This window comes from Triticum aestivum, chromosome 4D (assembly GCF_018294505.1).
Source record: "Triticum aestivum cultivar Chinese Spring chromosome 4D, IWGSC CS RefSeq v2.1, whole genome shotgun sequence".
Classification (NCBI taxonomy): domain Eukaryota; kingdom Viridiplantae; phylum Streptophyta; class Magnoliopsida; order Poales; family Poaceae; genus Triticum; species Triticum aestivum.
Genome location: NC_057805.1, coordinates 490,440,947 through 490,461,379, shown reverse-complemented (window position 1 = coordinate 490,461,379; position 20,433 = coordinate 490,440,947). Strand labels below are relative to the sequence as shown.

At 43.8% G+C, this 20,433-nt stretch overlaps 1 protein-coding gene across 1 annotated transcript; it reads right to left on the bottom strand.

The window, feature by feature from the left end:
- Window positions 1-15,818: 15,818 nt before the first annotated feature.
- LOC123100529 (protein REDUCED WALL ACETYLATION 3) lies at window positions 15,819-20,404 on the bottom strand. The gene is made up of 14 exons (XM_044522445.1): window positions 20,158-20,404; window positions 19,352-19,479; window positions 19,170-19,226; window positions 18,991-19,063; window positions 18,757-18,915; window positions 17,813-17,962; window positions 17,444-17,699; window positions 17,228-17,349; window positions 16,888-16,974; window positions 16,720-16,808; window positions 16,580-16,642; window positions 16,424-16,480; window positions 16,129-16,225; window positions 15,819-16,051 (listed from the first exon to the last, which is right to left on the bottom strand). Exons 1-14 carry the CDS (start codon window positions 20,197-20,199, stop codon window positions 15,893-15,895), a joined length of 1,539 nt encoding a protein of 512 aa, XP_044378380.1. The 5' UTR covers window positions 20,200-20,404; the 3' UTR covers window positions 15,819-15,892.
- Between the last annotated feature and the right edge of the window lie 29 nt (window positions 20,405-20,433).

Genomic DNA, 20,433 nt, shown 5'->3' with positions numbered 1-20,433 from the left:
AGTGAGAGAGGTTATTAGTCAACGGGTCTAAACCTTTCAGATCCGTGCGTGCTTTACGAATATTTATGTCATCTTGTGGATGCTACCACACGCTACTTGGAGCCATTTCAAGTATCTGCTCTACTATACGAATCCGGTTTACTACTCAGAGTCATCCGGATTAGTGTCAAAGTTCGCATCGACGTAACCCTTTACGACGAACTCCTTTTCACCTCCATAATCGAGAAAATTCCTTAGTCCACTAGATACTAAGGATAAGTTTGACCGCTGTCATGTGATCCTTTCCCGGATCGCTATTGTACCCCTTGACCAACTCATGGCAAGGCACACTTCATGTGCGGTACACAGCATAGCATACTGTAGAGCCTACGTCTGAAGCATAGGGGACGACCTTCGTCCTTTCTCTCTCTTCTGCCGTGGTCAGGTCTTGAGTCTTACTCAATACTCACACCTTGTAACACAGCCAAGAACCCCTTCTTTGCTGATCTATTTTGAACTCTTTCAAAATCATGTCAAGGTGTGCGTTTTTTGAAAGTATCATCGGGCGTCTTGATCTATCTCTATAGATCTTGATGCCCAATATGTAAGCAGCTTTTATCCAGGTCTTCCTTTGAAAAACTCCTTCAAACAACCCTTTATGCTTTCCAGAAATTTTACATCATTTCGGATCAACAATATGTCATTCACATATACTTATCAGAAATGTTGTAGCGCTCCCACTCACTTTATTGTAAATACAAGTTTATAACAAACTTTGTATAAACCCAAAAACTTTGATCACTCCATCAAAGCGTATATTCTGACTCCGAGATGCTTGCTCTAGTCCATGGAAGGATCGCTGGAGCTAGCATACCTTTTAGCATCCTTAGGATCGACAAAACCTTTCTGATTGTATCACATACAACCTTTCCTTACGAAAACTGGTAAGGAAACTTGTTTTGACATCCATCTGCCAGATTTCATAAATGCAGCTAATGCTAACATGATTCCGACAGACTTAAGCATCGCTACGGATGAGAAAATCTCATCGTAGTCAACTCCTTGAACTTGTGAAAATACTCTTTGCCACAAGTCGAGCTTCATAGACGGTAACCTTACCGTCCACGCTCGTCTTCTTCTTAAAGATACATTTATCTCGGATTTCATGGCTTCTAACCACTTGTCGGAATATGGTCCCACCATCGCTTCTCCATAGCTCGTAGGTTCATTGTTGTCTAACAACATGACTTTCAAGACAGGATCACGTACCACTCTGAAGTAGCACGCATCCTCGTCGTCCTACGAGGTTTGGTAGTGACTTGATCCGAAGTTTCATGATCACTATCATAAGCTTCCACTTCAATTGGTGTAGGTGCCACAGGAACAACTTCCTGTGCCCTGCTACACACTAGTTGAAGTGACGGTTCAATAACCTTATCAAGTCTCCACCATCCTCCCACTCAATTCTTTCGAGAGAAACTTTTCCTCGAGAAAGGACCCGTTTCTAGAAGCAATTACTTTTGCTTCCAGATCTGAAATAGGAGGTATACCCAACTGTTTTGGGTTTTCTATGAAGATGCATTTATCCGCTTTGGGTTCGAGCTTATCAGCCTGAAACTTTTTCACATAAGCATCGCAGCCCCAAACTTTTAAGAAACGACAACTCAAGTTTCTCTAAACGGTGTCGTCTCAACGGAATTGCGTGGTGCCCCTTTTAAAGTGAATGCGGTTATCTCTAATGCCTAACCCATAAACGATAGTGGTAATTCGATAAGAGACATCATGGTATGCACCATATCCAATAGGGTGGAGTTATGATGTTCGGACACACCATCACACTATGGTGTTCCAGGCGGTATTAATTGTGAAACACTTTCCACAATGTCTTAATTGTGTGCCAAACTTGTAACTCAGATACTCATCTCTATGATCATATCATAGACATTTTATCCTCTTGTCACGACGATCTTCAACTTCACTCTGAAATTACTTGAACCTTTCAATAATTCAGACTTGTGTTTCATCAAGTAAATATTCTCAGCATCTACTCAAATCATCTGTGAAGTAAGAACATAACGATATCCACTGCGTGCCTCAGCACTCATTGGACTGCACACATCAAATGTATTACTTCCAACAAGTTGCTCTCTTGTTCCATTTTACTGAAAACGAGGCCTTTCAGTCATCTTGCCCATGTGGTATGATTTGCATGTCTCAAGTGATTCAAAATCAAGTGAGTCCAAACGAACCATCTGCATGGAGTTTCTTCATGCATATATACCAATAGTCATGGTTCGCATGTCTCAATCTTTTCAAAAACGAGTGAGTCCAAAGATCCATCTGCATGGAGCTTCTTCATGCGTTCTATACCAATATGACTCAAATGGCAGTGCCACAAGTATGTGGTACTATCATTACTATTTTATATCTTTTGGCACGAACATGTGTATCACTCCGATCGAGATTCATTTTAGGTGCAAGACCATTGAAGGTATTATTCAAATAAACAGAGTAACCATTATTCTCCTTAAATGAATAACCGTATTGCGATAAACATAATCCAATCATGCTCAACGCAAACACCAAATCTCGATAGTAGAGGGAGCATGCGATGCTTGATCACATCAACCTTGGAAACACTTCCAACACATATCGTCATCTCACCTTTAGCTAGTCTCCGTTTATTCCGCAGCTTTTATTTCGAGTTAATAACACTTAGCAACCGAACCGGTATCTAATACCCTGGTGCTGCTAGGAGTACTAGTAAAGTACACATTCATATAATGTATATCCAATATACTTCTGTCGACCTTGCATGCCTTCTCATCTACCAAGTATCTAGGGTAGCTCTGCTTCAGTGACTGTTCCCCTCATTACAGAAGCACTTAGTCTCGGGTTTAGGTTCAACCTTGGGATTCTTCACTAGAGCAGCAAATGATTTGCTGTTTCATGAAGTATCCCTTTTGCCCTTGCCCTTCTAGAAACTAGTGGTTTTACTAACCATCAAAAATTGATGCTCCTTCTTGATTTCTACTCTCGCGGTGTCAAACATCGCGAATAGCTCAAGGATCATCATAACTATCCCTGATATGTTATAGTTCATCACGAAGCTCTACTAGCTTGGTGGCAGTGACTATGGAGAACCATCACTATCTCATCTGGGAGATTAACTCCCACTCGATTCAAGCGATTGTGGTTCTCAGACAATCTGAGCACATGCTCAACGATTGAGCTTTTCTCCCTTAGTTTGTAGGCTTAAGAAACTTGTCAGAGGTCTCATACCTCTTGACGTGGGCACTAGTCCGAAATCCCAATTTCAGTCTTCGGAACATCTCATATGTTCTGCGACGTTTCAAAAACGTCTTTGGTGCCACAATTTTAAACCGTTAACATTACGCACTGAACTATCACGTAGTCATCAAAACGTGTATGTCAGATGTTTCGCAACATCTACAGACGACGCTGAGGTTCAGCACACCGAGCGGTGCATTAAGGACATAAGCCTTCTGTGCAGCAATGAGGACAATCCTCAGTTCACGGACCCAGTCCGCATAATTTCTACTACCAACTTACAACTAAATTTTCTCTAGGAACATATCTCAACCAGTAGAACTAAAGCGCAAGCTATGACATAATTTGCAAAGACCTTTTGACTATGTTCATGATAATGAAGTTCATTTGATTATTTAATGAACTCCCACTCAGATAGACATCCCTCTAGTCATCTAAGTGATACATGATCTGAGTCAAACTAGGCCGTGTCCGATCATCACGTGAGACGGACTAGTCATCATCGGTGAACATCTCCATGTTGATCGGATCTACTATACGACTCATGTTCGACCTTTCAATCTCTTGTGTTCCGAGGCCATGTCTGTACATGCTAGGCTCGTCAAGTCAACCTAAGTGTTTCGCATGTGTTCCGAGGCCATGTCTGTACATGCTAGGCTCGTCAACACCCGTTGTATTCGAACGTTAGAATCTATCACACCCGATCATCACGTCGTGCTTCGAAACAACGAACCTTCGCAACGGTGCACAGTTAGGGGGAACACGTCTCTTGAAATTTTTAGTGAGGGATCATCTTATTTATGCTACCGTCGTTCTAAGCAAATAAGATGTAAACATGATAAACATCACATGCAATCAAATAGTGACATGATATGGCCAATATCATTTTGCTCCTTTGATCTCCATCTTCGGGGCACCATGATCATCTTTGTCACCGGCATGACACCATGATCTCCATCATTGTGTCTTCATGAAGTTGTCACGCCAACGATTACTTCTACTTCTATGGCTAACGTGCTTAGCAATAAAGTAAAGTAATTTACATGACGTTATTCAATGACACGCAGGTCATACAAAAAATAAAGACAACTCCTATGGCTCCTGCCGGTTGTCATACTCATCGACATGCAAGTCGTGATTCCTATTACAAGAATATGATCAATCTCATACATCACATATATCATCCATCACATCTTCTGGCCATATCACATCACATAGCACATGCTGCAAAAACAAGTTAGACGTCTTCTAATTGTTGTTGCAAGTTTTTACGTGGCTTGTATAGGTTTCTAGCAAGAACGTTTCTTACCTACGTAAAACCACAACGTGATATGCCAATTTCTATTTACCCTTCATACGGACCCTTTTCATCGAATCCGTTCCGACTAAAGTGGGAGAGACAGACACCCGCTAGACACCTTATGCAACTAGTGCATGTCAGTCGGTGGAACCTGTCTCACGTAAGCGTACGTGTAAGGTCGGTCCGGGCCGCTTCATCCCACAATGCCGCCGAAACAAGATAAGACTAGTAGCGGCAAGAAGAATTGGCAACATCTACGCCCACAACTGCTTTGTGTTCTACTCGTGCATAGAAACTACGCATAGACCTAGCTCATGATGCCACTGTTGGGGAACGTAGCAGAAATTCAAAATTTTCTACGCATCACCAAGATCAATCTATGGAGTTTACTAGCAACGAGAGGGAAGGAGTGCATCTACATACCCTTGTAGATCGCGAGCGGAAGCGTTCAAGTGAACGGGGTTGATGGAGTCGTACTCGCCGTGATCCAAATCACCGATGATCCTAGCGCCGAACGGACGGCACCTCCGCGTTCAACACATGTACGGAGCGGGGACGTCTCCTCCTTCTTGATCCAGCAAGGGGGAAGGAGAGGTTTATGGAGATCCAGCAGCACGACGGCGTGGTGGTGGAAGTAGCGGGATTCCAACAGGGCTTCGCCAAGCGCTGCGGGAGGAGGGAGATGTGTCACGGGAGGGAGAGGGAGGCGCCAGGGCTTAGGTCTTGCTGCCCTCCCTTCCCCCCCACTATATATAGGGCCAAGGGAGAGGGGGGGGCGCAGCCTTGGCCCTTCCTCCAAGGAAGGGTGCGGCCAGGGAGGAGTCCTTCCCCCCCAAGGCACCTCGGAGGTGCCTTCCCCCTTTAGGACTCTCCCTTTTTCTTATCTCTTGGCGCATGGGCCTCTTGGGGCTGGTGCCCTTGGCCCATATAGGCCAAGGCGCACCCCCTACAGCCCATGTGCCCCCCCGGGGCTGGTGGACCCCCTTGGTGGACCCCCGGACCCCTTTCGGCACTCCCGGTACAATACCGATAAAGTGCGAAACTTTTCCGGCGACCAAAATAAGACTTCCCATATATAAATATTTACCTCCGGACCATTCCGGAACTCCTCGTGACGTCCGGGATCTCATCCGGGACTCCGAACAACTTTCGGGTTACCGCATACTAATATCTCTATAACCCTAGCGTCACCGAACCTTAAGTGTGTAGACCCTACGGGTTCGGGAGACAGGCAGACATGACCGAGACGACTCTCCGGTCAATAACCAACAGCGGGATCTGGATACCCATGTTGGCTCCCACATGCTCCTCGATGATCTCATCGGATGAACCACGATGTCGAGGATTCAATCAATCCCGTATACAATTCCCTTTGTCTATCGGTATGTTACTTGCCCGAGATTCGATCGTCGGTATCCCTATACCTTGTTCAATCTCGTTACCGGCAAGTCTCTTTACTCGTTCCGTAACTCACATCATCCCGTGATCAACTCCTTGGTCACATTATGCACATTATGATGATGTCCTATCGAGTGGTCCCAGAGATACCTCTCCATTTACACGGAGTGACAAATCCCAGTCTCGATTCGTGCCAACCCAACAGACACTTTCGGAGATACCTGTAGTGCACCTTTATAGCCACCCAGTTACGTTGTGACGTTTGGTACACCCAAAGCATTCCTACGGTATCCGGGAGTTGCACAATCTCATGGTCTAAGGAAATGATACTTGACATTAGAAAAGCTCTGAGCAAACGAACTACACGATCTTGTGCTAGGCTTAGGATTGGGTCTTGTCCATCACATCATTCTCCTAATGATGTGATCCCGTTATCAACGACATCCAATGTCCATGGTCAGGAAACCGTAACCATCTATTGATCAACGAGCTAGTCAACTAGAGGCTTACTAGGGACATGGTGTTGTCTATGTATCCACACATGTATCTGAGTTTCCTATCAATACAATTCTAGCATGGATAATAAACGATTATCATGAACAAGGAAATATAATAATAACCAATTTATTATTGCCTCTAGGGCATATTTCCAACACCGGGTGCTGAGGGGGCGGACACGGGATGGACCCGTCGACGTAGCCCTCCAGGTAGTGACTCCGCAGAAGAGGCAACACCTGGGCACGCCAGGACAAGTAGTTGTCTGGCGTGAGTTTCACCGGTAGCAGGTGTGAGAAGTAAAACGGCGACGGCACTGCGGCCTGATCACCGTGAGCATGCGACGGTGCGTAGAAGCCCATCAACGAATGTGCAGCCTGTCCCGAGTAGGACGGATAGGGCCCGACAGAACCAGCCGTCGGGGCGCCGTAGGACGCCGCAGCTGGCGCCCCATACTGCAAGGCAGCCGCAGCCACATGGGGCGGCGGCGACGGAGCCGGGTAGGCTTGGGGCGGCGCAGGGTAGAGATGCGTCGGGGGCACCGAGTAGGGCTGCATAGCAGCGGCAGCCCCAGGAGACGACGGCGACGGCACCAGGTAGGGTTGGTGTGGCGCCGGGTAGGGTTGGTGTGGCGGCGCGCCATAGGGATGGGACGACTGGACGCCGTAGCGGTGCGGGACAGGAGGCGCACCGGACGGCGGCGCCATCCAGGACGACGCCGGCGGCGGCCCACCATGAGCTGTTGCAGGAGCGCCGCACGAGTACAGATCGCCCGCCGCGACGTTGGGCGGGGCGACATGATCGCCAGGGAGGCCCGATCCGATCTAGGGACCAGGCGATGGAGGAGCGCCATGGGCCATCGCAAGGGGGCGCGAGGCCAGGAACGGCGACCCAAGGACCGGCGCAGCGACGGCGGGGGCGGTGACAGAGGTCGGCGCAACGACGGCGGCGGCGGCGGTAGAGGCAGCGGAAGCCATCCTAACCTAAACTGATACCATGTAAAACGTAATATGTTGGGAACTGCTCGACACCCTAAACCGGGGTGTGGCTATCTCATTATATAGAGGGTACCCCAAGGGGTACAATACAATGTTACAGTATATTACAGAGGCTACGTATATACAGTCTAACACCGGGCATGCTTTTGGAGCATTTGTCTTTCGCCTCCTTAGGATCCATTGGATCCGCACTGCTACAAAAATCCTCAAGATAGAGATGGTAATTCTTTCCTCTGCTTAATTATTATACATGAATGAAATCTATTATATGTAGCAAAAGGAAAATCCAGGTACAAGTTTTGGGATGATGTCTTTGAGGAGTACCAATAATTGTAGTTATTCATATTCCTTTTAGGGGGCAAAAGGAAAAGCATGCCCGGTAAATTGTCCCTGTGATGAGCCTGGGAACTGGAGAAGCGAAACTACCCCCTTGATCAATCTCCAAGAAGTTGAAATCAGAGACTTCGGAGGAGAGGATCATGAATTTGATTTCTTGAGGCTGATATTGAAATGTGCACCAAGGCTGAAAAGAATGACCATGAGGCCGTCACATGAGGTCACATCAAGTAACGACGACTGGAACGCAAAAATATACGACATCCTGAAGGTGTATCCTTCTGTGGGATGCAATGTTTTTCCTAATTTTGGTAAGCGAATCTACTACCTGATTATCATGATCTTAGATGTGACACTTTGATTTTTCTTTGAGTGAACGTTACTACTGAATATGTGTGCATACATATCCTTATATTTTCTCTTTTCAAAAGTGATTGCTGAATGGTGGAAGGTAAAGAATTATTGAAACTTTATAGTTTGAGCAGGCTTCCTTATATTAGCATTGCTGACCCTTTTTGGTTTACGCAACCTTCTCTATTCGCTGAACTTGCAAATTGCTGACCCTTTTTGGTTTACGCAATCATCTCTATTCGCTGCCCGTGCAAAATCGTAAAACTCCTGTGGATATTCTGATCTCCTTTTTTTTAAGGAAATATTCTGATATCCTTAATTTGCGTGCAGGCCCAACGCACAGCAGCCAAAGTGGTGACTCTCATCCTCAAATTTGCTGATTCGGGGACTCATCAAAGAGATCATCCTGTCTCCACTGTCTGGTTTCAGGCATTTTTGCTTGGTGGCTTGCCTTCAATAGATAAATTTGTGTTATTTTGCTACTGCAATGTAGTTGCTGATTCGAAGTGGTGCACTGTTAATTAGTTAACCTGTAAATGCTAGCCATGGCCTATTTGTATATGACATTAGTCCATCGACCAGATCAGATGATGTGTTATTTTGCTATAGTGTAATGGAGTTACATGCACCCTGACATGGGTGGAGTAGCTAGAATCTAAATTGAGCAGGAGAGAAGAAAATGTAGATAGTTTTCTTTGACGGAAAAGACAAGAGCTCTGTCATTGCATTATTACAACAGGGAACAATCTGTATAGGGTTGCTGAAGCCCAGAAGGCCTCTAGGATAAGGTCAAGATCATCACGAGCTAACATGTCTCTTCGAAAATTCTCCTGTTTCGCTCAGTCCATAAACAGATGATCCAGATAGCAGCGGAGAGCTAGCAGTACTCAAGACCTTAGCATCTTCCAAGCATGTGCCCAAGAATTGAAACTAAGTCAATGGTGGGGCAAACGTTTTTACATCCAGAAATCACAATAACTAGTTCTAAGTTATAACCAGAAAAAATGTTTCTGGGTTGTATAAATTTTTAATAAAATGAAACCATGTTGGTCAGCACTTATATTCCTGACATCTACAAAATAGAAGCTATAACTAGTATAATGATTGGTATATACCTGGAGATAATCTTCAGAGGGGAAATTTAGTGTGTTCCATCTAAACTTTTCAGCAAAATCTCTTTCTTAAGAGAACTACATATAGGTTCCTTGAGAGCATGACTACGGATAAATTCTCTAGTATTCAAGATGCATCATGCTTGCTGTTACAGCAACATCAGTTCTACTCATTTTCATAACAGAAATTAAAATCTAGTAGTAACAAAAGGAGTTCAAATCTGAAAGACATAAGCAGTTCCACTCGCTACTCCATTAAAACAGTACACACTTGCTAGGACATGACATAAGAACTGAAGCGGTCTGACATGCAGTCACTGAATTCCTACTAGTTAAATAACTAATCTATGGGAATATTATCATATTTCAGTCTACAAGCTCCAAACAATACAACATACAATAACAGTACAGTACTAATGCAGCTTAGAGAAAATGAAATTGTCAGGTGTATGGTAACCATCTCTATGATGTCACTAATTCGAGCATGTGAGACGCCACAATACAGAAGAACAATAAGGTGGCTCCATAAGCAGCTTTGCATCTGAATTCCCCAAAGTGGAAGCCTGGAATAAGGGGATGTCATGTTAGTTGCAAGGAAAATATGACAAACATTTCACTGTGAGAAACTAATCAATGGCCTTGAGCTTGGAATCATATTGCATAGTCATTTCTGATTTGCATGCATATTTGGAGGTTCATGCATGACTATTTCTGCTATAGGAACCGACATGTGTACATTTTTAAGTTCTAAAACTTTAGGTACATTTCTAAACTGTTTACCTTTGTCATGTACACTGTAGCAACACAACAAGTGAACAATATCCTGATTCCTGAATGGAAAATGAGGAAACGAATAGCTAAAGCAAGTAATCTATACTACCCAACAGTACGTATGTATGTAAGAGAGTTCAACTGATGAGATGATTAACAGAAGATGCAAGCAGTAGCAACATAGTGCTCTGTGTGCTATGGAGAAACAAAATAAGGAAACGAACAACTACAGCAATTAATATATACTGTATAGATTGGATAAACAAAAGCAAAGTAGAATCATAAGCATCATTCACTTGTCCAAAGACAGCATCATCAACTGATATCTGATAATGATTACTACTAGTTCAGCTCCAATACTATATAAAACATTTTAATCGTCCATATTTATGAATGTTGATATTATTAAAACAGTAAAATCAACATAACCTGTTCAACAAACATAGCACATTAGCATGCCTAATGGGACAATCATCTAATACATTGACATTTCAGCTCCACCGTCTTGACCACCAACTCTGCTATCTGCAGGTAAAAAGAATCCAATAAACCGAAGAAAATTCGTGGAAGAGCTAAAATGATGAGAAGGCAAAAACTACCATTTATGACAAAGGTAGGAATAGGGAAATGAAACAGCATCTACTGCTAGGCACAAGGTAGAGCCACAATTATCATTTACCTAGTAATGAATTAAATGTTAGGACTGTTTAGCTGTCCAAAGGAAATGTATTCAAATAGAATTACTATTCTGGAGAGGATTCCCTTCAGTAATACACAAATGTGTAAAAAAAGCTCAATTTGAGAAACTTAAGTGGCAAATGGAAATACTCACTACTATTCGGGTTCAATGAAACTAGTAATGTTTTTCCAATGTAGGATAATATAGATGCCAATAGCTATTATGAATTTACAATTAATATCAAGATACATAGCACTCCACATGTGGAAATCAAATAACACTTTCGATATAAAATGTGTAGACAATATAGTTTTAGCGCAGTTGTTCTCATCAAGATTTTCAAGTCGACGAGTCGTTCTGGGGTAGCGACTCGTGACGAGTCGAGCCTGGCCGATCGACTAGTCGCAACTAGTCTCGACTAGTCAAGGGGTTTGAGTCAACCCTGGCAGTGTCGACGACTAGACTCAAAAACAGTGGTTCTCATGCTGAAATACCAATACAAATACAGGGACAAAAAATTACCTGTAATGTAGAAATTTCTGTAGGGATAATAGGTCCTGCTAGACATGCAATTTCTTTGTGAACTGCATGGACTCAAGCTGGAGCATGTAGTCGCCGAAAAAGGTAGATAGGAAAATCGCATTGGTGTCCTCATCGTACCCCTGCATCGACACCGCATTTTGCCCCATTTCTGGTCCTGGTGAAAAGAGGCCGTCTAGTTGAATGGTTTTCTGCAGCTCCCATTCAACAACACCATCGCAGTTAGATTTCCTCTCCCATAATTGGATTATCTTGCTTACATAATCTGTTTCTGACAAAGCAGCAAGGCCCAGGCCACTATGCTCTGTCCGTACCGCGTAAAAGGACCAGTAGTGGTCGGGAGCTCCATGTAAAATCGGATGAGCGTCTGCCGGCTTCTGGGTCACTGCAAGGCTCTGGTTTTGAAAATCAAACTCCAGGATGGCACCTCCAGACATAAGCTAGCAAAATGAATTCTTAACCAGGATGCTGTGTGGAGTGAAGTGGACCGTGGAGGTGGAGGGGAAATTGATTTGACTTCTGCACAAACTGAACTATCCAATTTCCTTGCTGAAATGAAATGCTATTTGAGCCCAGCGAACTAGCCGGCCACCATTGGATGCAAGTACGAATCTCAGTTTGCTATTCGTACTTGCTAGCAAAAACGTTGTATGGTGGGGTTAGTTGCCACGTCGGATAAAAAACGTTTGCCGGGATTGGCATATGTGCGAACGAAGCCACGGCCCCACCATACATCCCCTTCCACTCTCTCTGTCCATCACTATCCTCATTTTCACCCACGAGCTCAACCACCCATCGCGGCATCGCGTTGCTGTCGATTTTTCAAGGTCGAGGACGCGTGCGACGCTGAGGAGATGGGCGGCGACGGCGTCGACGAGCGGGCACGCTAGCGTGGCACAGGCTGAGCCTGCGCGCTCAGGATGGCCTGCTCCCTACCGACTACCGCGCCGCCTATGAGCATGACCTCCTGATGGAGCTAAATCCGGCAGGTCTCAGTAGGACGTCTCGAACTAAGCATCTAGATATGACAATACAAAGACACAAGGTTTTACCCAGATTCAGACTCTCCAAAAAGATAAAACCGTACATCTTGCTTGTGTTAATTGCTTTGGATGGAGAACAAAGTATAGATGATCTATCCTGAGATTGTTGTTGTATTTCTACGAGCCATACCCCTCGGTTTATATAGATACCGAGGGTCTAGGGTTATAACATCATAGTCGGCTACGTGCTACGAGACCAAGTCCTTGACGATTTTGGTACCTAGGAGTACATGACAAGACTTCAGGAGCCTTCCCTTCTATTTAGCATGGGCAGTCCAACATAGCCCACTCGTTAACTGACATGGGGTCCTCGGCCTGGCCCACCAGGCTGGGAGACGACACGGTGAGAGAATTCCTAGCTAGGACACCATCACCTCCCCGCCGCGCACCAGGAGGAAGGTCCACGACCAGGCCGATGGAGCCGCTCGACTGACCAAGTGTGCGGACCTCGGCTCAGTGACCTCATGCAAGGGCGGCGTGGGGGACCACCACCAAGGCGAACCTTTGACGACGTCCTTAGAGCGGCTCAGCCTCTTCCTGGTGGCAATGGACGTCGATGCGGGACGAAGCTACCCCCGCTGTGTTCTTCTACAACTTCCTCTGGCGACTCTTGCCTACTGCTCCTGGGGTCCCTCCGACGAGCTCCCTCCATCGGTTTTCTAACAAGATCCCTTGTTGGCCCATTCCACGGCCAATGCCACCCTCTCTGGTAAGTGCAATTGTCTCCCATCCCTTGTTTTCTAGTTTGTATTCAAGGGGCAAAACCAGCTAGTTGAGAACATGTAATCTGCCATGGCAATAATCTATATTTTTTGCCATGGATTTTTTCTTACTTTTTCTAGTGCACAGCTTGTTCAGAAATATTATCTAGGACATGGCAATTTGTGCAAATGCTTTGTAATTGAGTTCATGGCAATTTTAAGGATATAACGCTCTATAACATGACCATCTTTTGGTGTTGTAGTATGGTTGCATCACATTAATGTCCTCGACTGGTTCTGTACCCTCAGCCACGGAGAACCACCTTGAGCCCTCTTGCGGCGAGGATACGGAGGATTACGTCGAGGGGTCGGATCCACTCGCTAGCTACCGATCCTGAGGATGAGGCAGGGGACATGGGTAGTGGGGACAACTCGGGGTCTGGCACCGAAACGACAACCGGGAGAAAGCGCTCAACCCATGGTCCATCCTCGGCACCGAAGGAACCCGCGCCTGCCGACCTTCGACCTATCCTTGAGCCCAAAGGAGACAAGTAAGCAAAGATCATACAAATTATTTACCTTATTAATATTTGCACACTGACATATGATTTTCCTTTTCACTGTGCAGGGAGTGGAAGTGTCTTACCAAGGGGCACAGGCGCATGCCGAACCACATGCTTGGCTCTCTCCTAAAGAAGCACTTCTCTGGATTGGTCCAGTTGAAAAGGGACAAGCCCGCGACGCCAGGTTTCACTTGGGAGCACTACAAAGCGGCCAAGGATGAGGAGGGTGCCAGCAAGACTGAGCACGTCTGTCGTGAGTTCTGCGTATGTGCATGTGTCATTGCATTGATCGTTATCTCGACGCCCGGTAATTATTTAACTCCTATATGCATTGTTGTAGAATCACTTTGCCTGCACGCCTGGGTTCGAGGATGAGGCTGCAAAGGTGTTAGAGAACATTGCCAAGGGCCGCCTCTATGACATGAAGCACAATGCGCGCACTGCGGCCGTGCAGAGAGCACGCCCCATGCACTCCGAAGGGAGGAAGATGACGAGGTGTCTAACTTGCTGCACCTACGACCTCGAGCAGGACGAGTACTTGGCGGTGACTAATACGTCTCCAACGTATCTATATTTTTTTACTGTTCCATGCCATTATAATATCAATCTTGAATGTTTTATATTCAATTATGTGCTATTTTATATCATTTTATGAGACTAACATATTAACCCAGTCGCAAGTGTCGGTTGTTGTTTTTGCCTGTTTTTGGTTTTCCAGGAAATTAGTACCAAACGGAGTCCAAACATTATGAAACTTTTTGGCGATTTTTTCTGGACAAGAGAGACCCTAAAAGTTCTGGGAGGAGACCAGAAGGAAGACGAGGAGACGACAACGCAACAGGGCCCGCCCAGGGCGGTAGGCGCTCCCTGATGCCTTGTGGGCCCCTCGTGGCTTCGTCTGACCTAATTTCACTTCTACAAATTCTCAAATATTGGGAAACCAACAGAAAGCCACCCAAACACTTTTCCCGCCGCTGCCAGTCTCTGTTCTTCTGCTATCCCATCTGGATGCCTTTTCCGGTACTCTGCCGGAGGAGGAATCGATCACGGAGGACTTCTACATCAACCTTGCTGCCCTATCGATGATGCGTGAGTAGTTTACCATAGACCTACGGGTCCATAACTAGTAGCTAGATGGCTTCTTCTCTCTCTTCGATCTTCAAAACCATGTTCTCCTCGATCTTCTTGGAGTTCTATCCTATGTAATTCTCTTTTGTGGTGTATTTGTTAGGATCCGATGAATTGTGGGTTTATGATCTGGTTATTTATGAATATTAATGGAGTCTTATCTGAACTTTATTATGCATGATTGTTATAGCTTTGTATTGATCTATCCGTTTGGTTTGGCCAACTAGATTGCTTTATCTTGCAATGGGAGATGTGCTTTGTAATGGGTTCAATCTTGCGGTGCTCTATATACCAGTGACAAAGTAGGGGACAAGACATTTATTTGTATTGTTGCCATCAAGGGGAAAACGATGGGGTTTATTCATATTGATTGGATTTACTTTTTCTACATCATGTCATCTTGCTTAAGGCGTTACTCTGTTTTATACTTAATACCCTAGATGCATGCTGGATAGCGGTCGATGGGTGGAGTAATAGTAGTAGATGCAGGCAGGAGTCGGTCTACTCAGGGCTTGTACTTCTTTCCTAAACTTTTCTAGCTTAGCCACCTCCTTGTTTGTGGTTACCACTAGCTGATGCAACTCTCCTTTCTACCTATCAATACAATGATACCCAATTTGCGTATTCACAATTTGCGTATTCACGAAGAAAAAAACCTACCTGTTACATAATGGTATGTGCTAAGTTAACTAATTGTTGATTGATGGAGAGATAGAAGCAAAAATATGCCAACAATGAAACTTCATAGATCTAAAGGGCCTGGAAGGGCAAGCGTGGTCCAAATAATACTTACTCAGAATGAACAAATATATAGCATACTTGTTAGAAATTTAATCCTCCTTTTGACATGACAGATTAAGTTTTAAGATAAACAATTGGTAGAAATCTTATCAGCAATATTATTGAACAGAAATGAGGACATAGTGATATTGTAACGTGGAAAGTGAGACTAGCTCCCTCCAGTGGAGGATTGGATGTTTGCCTAGTCCACTTGCCACATGCATCAAATGTAGCTAAAATAGTTTGGAGCAATCGACACTGTATGTTTCAGAAACCACTGGTGCACTTACCTCCAATCCCTATGCAAACGGAACTTAGAGAAGTGGAATTATTCATCTAGAATCACATGGAGGTTAAAAAAATGCTTAGATATGGAGGGATGGAGCTCATATATGAAAACTATTGTACAACAGATTTGTAACTTTACCTATACAACTGGAATTTTCAGAAGAATATGTGAGCAACAATACAAACATAAAGAAATGACAACCCCAAAAATAAAATTTTGATACATGCGATTGTTGTCTCTATTGGGAATAAAGGCTCCCTTCAGTACTTTTGTCAGCTCAAATACTCGGTATGATAGCTGCAATTTTAAACATGCGAAATTAGTGCATTTTATGATTCTGTTTTATGAAGTGCACATGAGATTGACAAACTTACAAAAATATAGATTGTTGTAGTAAGCATGAAGTTAAGCATTGGGTAATCCGGTATGAAAGATAGAAGCCATTTGGGCTGCCCATTTGGTACACTAGACCTGTTAAAGTGAAACCGACCACATATAACTAAAGGAGAGAGCACAGTAAACATGAAGAGGGAGAATGTCAACATATCCTGGAGCCATCAACTTAAACTTTCAAAATCTTAGAGGATACTCGTCAGTGGACTAAATGTGCATTGATTCAGTACATAAAAAAGGATTAACATATGCTGAAATCAACAACTCAGTTCCAACCTGAGCCAGATGTGGAACTGAGAAATGTAAGTCTCAAGCGTGACCTTGCCAAGCCAACTGTCAAATAAAATCTCTGTCTTAGTAATGCAGAAAGCAAAGGAATAGGGAAGGGCGGCAAATGCCTGATGCAAGGGTGCTACAGACTTAGATGCTCACGTGAAAAGAGCTAGAGAGGCGCCCCTCAACTGTTGGGTGCAATTGCGCAGACAAATATACACGCTGCAAGAAATATAAGGTACTGTGTCAGCTGCATGTCATATATATTGGTTATGCTACCATCTTGTTTTTATACTTACGTGATAGGAATCCATGACGTGTAGGGATGGTACTTGTTGTACGTAATTTTGTCTAGCTTATAGATATATTCATACCATAGATAGCCCGCCTAAAAGAACACAAGTCCTAGTTAGTATAGAATTACTAAATTAATAGTCAAGCATAAATGTGATGGTCAGATGACTTACTATGATAGAAATAGTCACAATGGTGCCCTTGATCGACAGCCCAACCTTAGTCTTAGATTCTTCCAGCTTCTCCATCCATCTTTCCACCTAAGGTTCTATGCTAGATTAATTTGAGATAGACAAAAGAGACCGGTATAGAAGATAATAACACATCTAAATCCATGTGCTATTTTTACTGTTTATGTATATAAGGAGAGACTCCAAAACAAACATTTGCAGAATAGTTTATAACCCCCGGCCTCTGCATAATAGATGCTTATAGCCTAACTTAAAAAAGATCGACTACTCATGCATGCATAATGAAAAGAGGGAAGTACATGTACATGTTTGAAAATCTTACATTAGGGTGGAAATAAGCATAAATCATTCCAATAATCCATATGTATCGATCAAGCCCAGATCGAAAATGCCACTCGTGCAACAATGGTAAGTGTGACTTGGAAGGATTTGGGTCTTTATAGCCTAATTGGACAGAAAACAAAACAAAGATATACAGTTAATCTTGATCCATGAGTTGGAATGATAATTCAGAGAGAAATATATGAATATAACTCACCAAGTAAAAATGTAAAGGGGCTCCACAAAACATTGAATACCCCAGGAACTTCCCATATCAAAATGACACTCAAGAAGGAGCAAGCAATTTTGATAGCCATAACTGATGGTATCTCATTATACTTGTTAAACAGACCAAGTGTCCCATACACCATGAGTGTAAATAGGGTGTGCATTGGGCAGATATAATACAACATAAAATCATTGTCAAGGACAATGCAACATAAGGCAACAAAGAAATTTAGCCTCCACATCATCTGCATTAAATGTGTATTCATTGGTCATTAGTGTCTAAAATATGGTCCCGAAAATCAAAGTGAGTTAAATTTATCATAGGCGGAAGAGATAAAGGTTGAGGTAGACTCGGCACCTGAGCAAATCTTGCAATGCTAAAATCTTTCTTGGTATAGTAGTATGAGAAATTCCCAAACCCAGTCAACCAAACATAGCAAGCAATGAAAACACGAATTGCATTGTATATTTCCGATGCACCGAAATAGTGGTACATCAGAAATAAGACCTGAAAAGAAACGCAGATTGGATAATTAGAATTTCAATAAAACATACGTACATGCAGAATACAACTACACAAAACTGGAGAGAAAAAAACTAGCTTTGAATTTAAAGTATAGCCAATTAGTTTGGTATTTCTCTTCATATAGTAAACTGAAAGGATGAATGGCCAAAACGTGCATATTAAAAATGCCATCACACTCATGCAGAATCTCCAGCCATAGATATGACTAAGAACGAAAATGCTAAACTCATGGATTCATCACGGGCATTTTACTGGCCCTTTCCATAATTCTCTCCACCGCCCCCCTGAATTTCAGCTGGGTCCCCCCCCCCCCCCCCCCCCCCTAATCCCTTAATCCAATCACAACCTGCCAAGTGTAAATCACCATGTAAGACCCCGTAACTATCCGTGAATGTAGCATTACTCGACTAAGAATTCTGACTAAGAGCAACTCTAGGAGGTTCCCTAAAACCACCACATTCGTTAAAATTTTCATTATATAGAAAAAACCAAACAAATTCCTTGTATCATTTCTTATCCTTAACATTTTCGCAGACCATACTTAAGACTACCGCCATACTCCTCATATATGTAAAGAACAAGAGGCCTTCTCTGTATCTCATTCTTCCTTAAAAATCCAAGGATACTGCAAGTGGCCTCCGTTTGTCTTGGTCTATTCTAGTTTAGCACTATCTGTTATATAGCCCAACCTTTTTTACAGACTGTTCTTCTAGTAAATGCAATTTTAGAGAAACTCCGCAAAACAAAAAGTACTAAGGTGAAGTATCACTACTAACCTGCATCCAGCCTCTCCATTCCTCAGTTTGGTGGCGATTAAGATAGAGCGTGGACTTTCCGGTAAATGAAGATACCTCCTGGTGCTTCTTAAGTGAAGTAAGTGTCGATGCTATGATGAGAAGAATGTACAGAAACAGAAACAGGTCGCGGCTGTAGTTCTGTCAAAACAAAAAGGACAAATGGGAAAACATGTTACAAATGCATACCGTAAGGAACGAGAGCAGCAGAGTTACCTTGTTGCTCTGTGGAAATATGTCTGTCCGGTCACAAATGTAAAAATAAACCAGCATAATGCCACATTCGGCCCTGCAAGATGGTTTGTGGGAACGTAAGTTTCAACAGATAACAGTGTCTTGATTAGCTTGGAAAATCTAGACTGGAGTCAATCAGTTGTGCAGAGTACTCTTCTTACATGGCTCTCAACACATCACGGTTCTCAAGCAGAAAAGACTCATCCATTGTTATAAACCTGCAAATCACAACCCCATCATGACATAAGCAACCGCCATTTGCATGTCTTATGAGAACCTATATATAATCGTTGTAAAATATGTATCACAGTAAGTATTGTTTATTCAGAGAAATGGATGATACCGTATTAAATTGGCTTTGGTAGATCTATTATGGGGCCCGTGTGTTGACGAAGGTTTCTTTTTGTAGTACAGCACCTCGGAGTAGATCCATGCGACGAGGACCGGGAAAAGACCAAGCAGAAAGGACACCTTCAGAGAAAGGGAAACATGCACCATGCTCATTAGCAAATAAGTCCATGCCACTGCCAGCAGCGGAAACATGAGACTGCAGGCTACCAATTAGCCAATACGAACCAGAGCATAAAACCAGAAGAAAGAAAAATAAATTCGGCGCAATTTTCTGATACAAGTTGCACTTACAACTAACTCACCCTAAACCTTGTTCTGTCCTCTCTTCAGGGAAAGCAAGATGTATCGATCTATCCAAGCCCCAGAACTATGAATTCGGCATGCTTTTTTTTCCGGTAAAGGATGAATTTTATTATCTTGAAATGAAGCATTAAGCGGATACAAACATGATGAGAGTTCGGCATGCATGCATGCATGCATGATGCTCTGTTTACTCTCATGGTTTTGACTTTTTGACCAACTAAGAACATCCGGAAAGCTGCTTCGTTTACTCTTTCCCCGTTTTTAATACCATCACAGGTCAAGTGCTGAAACTCGTTCTTATCGTGTGTGCATATATTTAAATTTTAGAGCAATTTCTTGGATCACACACAACACAATCAAGCTGAAGCAGTAGTAATCATAGTAGTGAACAGAGACGATGAATCCTGGCGAACAGCAACAGAACAAGCACGGCGGTGCAGACTGCAGAGAAGGCAGCTATTAAGCTTGCGGGGAGGGGGAGGGGGAACCACGTACCTGACCGGGCGTGAGCGCGACGACGGGGCCGGAGACCTCCATGGTGATCCCAGCACGCGCGGACGGAAGAGCAGAGCAGCAGGCAGGCCACCAAGTTGGACGGACGGGAGAGAGAGGAGAGGAAGACGACGAGGTCGCGGCCTCGCGGTTGCGGGGTGGGTGAGAGGGAGCTAAGCTAGATAGCTCCCTGTTGCCGACGAGTCAGTCCAATCCATAATTGGTCGTCGTTTAGTCTGGACGTGTGATGGCCATCTTTTGAGTTTTGACGCGGTCCAT